Genomic DNA, 4708 nt, shown 5'->3' on the forward strand with positions numbered 1-4708 from the left:
CATAACTTATTATTTAGTTTTTAGTTCATTAGTTTATAAGTAAATATATAAGAAATCGATATTATTACTATTATTTAGTCTTTAGTTCCTTAGTTTATATGTGAAAATATAAGAAATCGATAGGGGCTCCGTTTTTTATATCTTTTTTAGGAGATTATATAATTATAAAATTATAGATATATTGTAAGTTTTTATTTTGGTTTAGAGTTAGTCCACAGTTAGTCTGTAAGTCTTTTTGTATTAGTGAGATAAGCTTAGAAAAATTAGAATTAATGCTAAGCATAAACATTAGTCAAATTGTTAGTTTTTAAGTTATTTAATAACAATGTTTAGTGAATTGATGGAAAATATAACAAAAGCTTGAACAAATCAGTCTACTATGAACTTTGACTAACGCAATAACGGCGTTCAAACGGTATAACAAATTAAAAAAACATTCGCCAACAAATCTCAGTGGCTTTTTTTCCAAAAAAAAGCACTCCAGAAGAATCAAACACATCGATTCTTAAGTGAAAAAATCAAACAACATCAACAAAATGCCTCAAATGGTACAAAAGACCACCGAACAATTGCAACAACTCATCGAAGCTGTACGCATATCGACAGCCAACAGTGCTGCCCAAGCTGCTGAAAATATCCAACAAAAATCCAAGGGCAGTTTCTGTAATTGCCCCTCTCGTTTCGGTGGTCAACGTGATCATGAAGCTGTCGAGGAATTCATTACTTCAATTGTAACGTACAAGGAAATCGAATGTATTAGTGACGAGGATGCCTTGAAGAGTATCTCTTTGCTGTTGGTCTCCACCTGGTGGCAAGGTGTACGCAAAGAAGCTAAAACATGGAATGATGTTTTGGCTCTGATTGGTGTCCATATAATTTGCGTGGTCATACCACAGAACAGAGTCGAAAACGCAAAGCGGCCGAAGAATAAAATTATGTTGACAACAACAAACACCACACAGATCATGTCATACACCACTCGCAATGGAATAAACTAAAATTAACTAATCTTTTAGGTTAAGTTCTAAGAGAATTGGTAGTTACATCGCATAACACAGAGAGCAGCTATAATAACTTGTGTACCTCTCCCAAAATTATTATGGCTGCCTCTACAACAAATCTCTCATATTAAATAGGTTGTTTAGGCGAGGTGTTTGCTCTACTCCTCGCCGTGGTGGTGTGTGGGGGGGTTGGGGGGTGATCAATGTATTAACTCAAGGGAGCGGGGTGAAGCGACAACGAGAGCTCCCAAGCACTTAATGGTGTAAATGGAAAAGAAAAGAAAGGTTCAAAGACATAAAACACAAGAAAGTATTAGTTAAATTATTCTAATTATCTTGGATTTATTGGTGGTAATCTTTTCTTTATACAACAAATAAATTACCTCTTGCAATTTATGGTGGCGGCGCTGAGACCTGTTAATAACGCGTAGACGTTATTCGTAGACAAGTTAATTCTATGGAGGTTGAACGACAAGTGAACGCTGTGGTTCATGCAATCACAGAGGATTGCGGTGATCGCTGAGGATCGGTTGTCGTTTACTACTACATTTACATATTCCAATGGGAGAAAAGTATCGAGCAAGGAGAGCAAACCAGCAACAACCACCGCTCGGTGGCATCTGCAACCTACGGTCTCCGCTGAGGGAACTTGCAGAGGAGATGCCCGTGGTGTCAATCAGCAGACGTAATTGACTGAGCTCGGGAAGTTGAGTCAGAACGTATCAAACTTATACATTCCGGCCCCCTTGCTACGACCGACAACGTAGCAATTAACAATTAAATTGGAATATGGGTTAGTAAAAGCTATATGAACGTAAATTCAGATTTCAAGTGAGCTTCATGTTACAAATTTAGTAAACGACACAAGTTTAGTAAATGGGTGACTCAAGTATACAAACGATATTCAAACGATAAGGTGATCGATTTCTATTATAGGTGAGAGATTAGGTGGCTGGAACTGAACCGGTCAGTATATACCCGAATATAGACTTTTGGGCCAACAACGAATTTAAAACTAATTTTGGTGGTTCGGGGTAAAGATCAGCACCAAGTAGCAAATCTATTGGGCTGCCGTCAAAGGTTTCAGCTAAATCTAAAGGAATTTTAGATTTCAAAGTTGAAATAGGAGGATGTGAAAACAATTTCCCCTTGACATTAGGCCGAACAAATGCCTTTGCGTCAACAATTTTAGACGAATTTTTGGGGGAAGACAACTTAAGAGAACACATTTCTCTTGGTGTAGCATGGTTGGATTCCTTCTTCGAATTACCAGAAATGCCAAGTAAATTTTTAAGTTTTTTACTTACAACAGATACCTTGGAGGAAGGATCAATAATGGCACGAACAGGGTGTGTTTTTCCATTATGATCTACATTTACTACTGCTGTTCCTAAGAGAACATTGGTATCTTGGGAGGGGTTAGGTATCGGTGGATTTACAACTTTTTTATTCGAAGAAGGGTGCGACACATTAGAATCTCGACTTTTGACTTTGGTAAAAGCCGGAGAAGGGTTTACCGAAAAACGGGGCAACGAAGTCTGTCCTCGACTTTTGACCTTTGTAAAAGCCGGAGGTGGATTGGAGGGAGCAACATCTTTATTGATTGGTGACCGGTGAAGAAGGCTGTGGTGCCTTTGCTTGCATATAGTGCAGCTATGTTTACTATTGCACGTTTTGACTACATGTCCACGAGACAAACAATTTACACAACATTTATTTTTCTTAACAATCGAGAATTTGTCCTCAAACGAAAGTTTTAAAAACTGGGGGCAGAGTCGAAGATGGTGGCTCTGATTAGGACAAATGGAGCAAGAAGTTGGGGAGGGTGAATTTATAACTCGAGGTGGGGTAACACATTTAGAATTATGTACCGACAACAATTTATTGAGAGATTGTGGTGAAGCGTTATTACTAGGTGACAACTTCTTAGAAGAAGAATGCTTTTTCTTTGGCAACAACAACTTATTTTTGGAGGGGAGGACGTGTTCTAGACAAATCAATGTTTGTATCCTCTCTGTCAGGAAATTGTCCAATTCTTTCCAAGAGGACAACGACGATTTATTTTTTATACTTTGCTCCCACAGAGTCAAAGTCATTTTCGGCAATCGCTGCAAGCAAATAAAAACAATAAACGGATCCCAATGATCCGTGGTGACGTCATAGACTGACATTGCAGAGAGGCAACTATTTATCCCACGTTGGATAGCTTTAAGGCCCGAAACAGTTTCAACTTTTGTGGAGGGGAGTTCAAACAAACATTTAAGGTGACTATTAACAACGATACGCTTATTCTCATACGTATCTGAGAGGGCTTTCCACGCTAGAGGGAAACTACAATTAGTGAGTGGAAATCTGGAAACGATTTCACGAGCCTCACCGGTGATCTTCTGTATTAGATGACAGAGACGTTCAATGTCTGATATTTGAGAATTATTTACAAATATGGTGGTGAAAAGATCACGAAAGGTGGGCCAAGATATAAAATCACCAGAAAAAACTTCAATGTCGATAGGTGGAACAACAAGGCTATGATTATCGACAGGTGGATTGGTGTAGCTAGTGGTGGTGGAAAAATTTTGCAATTCACAAGTAACTATAGGAGTGGTGGACTGCACAGTATTCGAAGTTGAAGATGGGGACAAGGTGATAGGTGGCATATAATTCTGACAATTTGATGGAGATGGTGAAACCGGAGGAGATTGTGTAACTGGTGGAGCTATAGCAGGGGAACAATTACTTGCAAGACTTTGAAGGTGATTGAGATGCCGATTTATTGTGGATAGACACCAAGAATACGCAATAAATGCAGTATTATATTTTTCTTCGACGACATCAATATTATCAACCTGTGCAGTCTGAGATGTCGCCAGGAATGTTTTGCACTCCTCATAGGTGCACTTTACTTTGTCCCATAACTCTCGAATTTCTGTATTGCGAATTTCGAGGTTGTATACAGTATACTGGGATTCTGGAATTCGCTCAAGGAATTCCACACTTTTTAGGACAATGCCAGTGGCTCTATTGAAGCGGGTGAGAGGAGTTATCGACATTATGTATGGTAGAGAGGGGAGACACAGTAGATAGTACATAATAATGCCGAAATACAAAAACTCCTGTATAAACAAAAAAGTATGGGGAAATAATAATTTAATGACAACCAATGTTGCTATAGCTCAAACGATATTTCAACAAAAACTCCAAAATATGGAAAAATCCAAAATGCAAATGTCTATATTAAAGTAGTACAAAGTGAAGACAATTTTGAAGAATTTCTTCACGATGGCAATCTACTTTAAAAAGACCACAAAAAAAAACAAGTATTTTTTCAAATTTCCTCAAATTTTACAAAATCTACCAATTGTAGGGTGTAGTTGAGGAGGTGAATGCAAACAATAGGGTGCTGATGTCCAAAAAGCAAACAAGAATATATCCACTGAGCAAAATTTATGTGTAAAATCTCAGCCATAATAGATTTAATTGTCAAAAAAACAATATTTTTAGCAAGTAATTTTGCTAGGATATATGTACCTGCCGATTGTAGGGTGCAAATGTCCAAAAATGTTTGATAATTCTACAATAAATAAATCACGACTACAATGGATGAAATTGCCAAATAAATAGGAAAAATCAAGTTTTTCCTTACTCAGAATAATGTACGAAATTGCCAAGTGTAGGGTGCAAAAGTCTAAAAAATACTGAAAGCCTTA

At 37.6% G+C, this 4708-nt stretch overlaps 1 protein-coding gene across 1 annotated transcript; it reads left to right on the forward strand.

Moving 5' to 3' along the window:
* The first annotated feature begins 536 nt into the window (after positions 1 to 536).
* Positions 537 to 998, forward strand: LOC133335663 (activity-regulated cytoskeleton associated protein 1-like). Its single transcript, XM_061543973.1, has one exon. It carries the CDS (start codon positions 537 to 539, stop codon positions 996 to 998), a length of 462 nt encoding a protein of 153 aa, XP_061399957.1.
* The last annotated feature ends 3710 nt before the right edge of the window (positions 999 to 4708 follow it).

This window comes from Musca vetustissima, unplaced genomic scaffold (genome assembly GCF_032173495.1).
Source record: "Musca vetustissima isolate MV318-11 ecotype Yass unplaced genomic scaffold, APGP_CSIRO_Mvet_v1 utg29586, whole genome shotgun sequence".
Lineage (NCBI taxonomy): Eukaryota > Metazoa > Arthropoda > Insecta > Diptera > Muscidae > Musca > Musca vetustissima.

Bases quoted from the DNA above. Each gene is read 5' to 3' on its own strand.
- LOC133335663 (XM_061543973.1), top strand. From the start codon at position 537: ATGCCTCAAATGGTACAAAAGACCACCGAACAATTGCAACAACTCATC.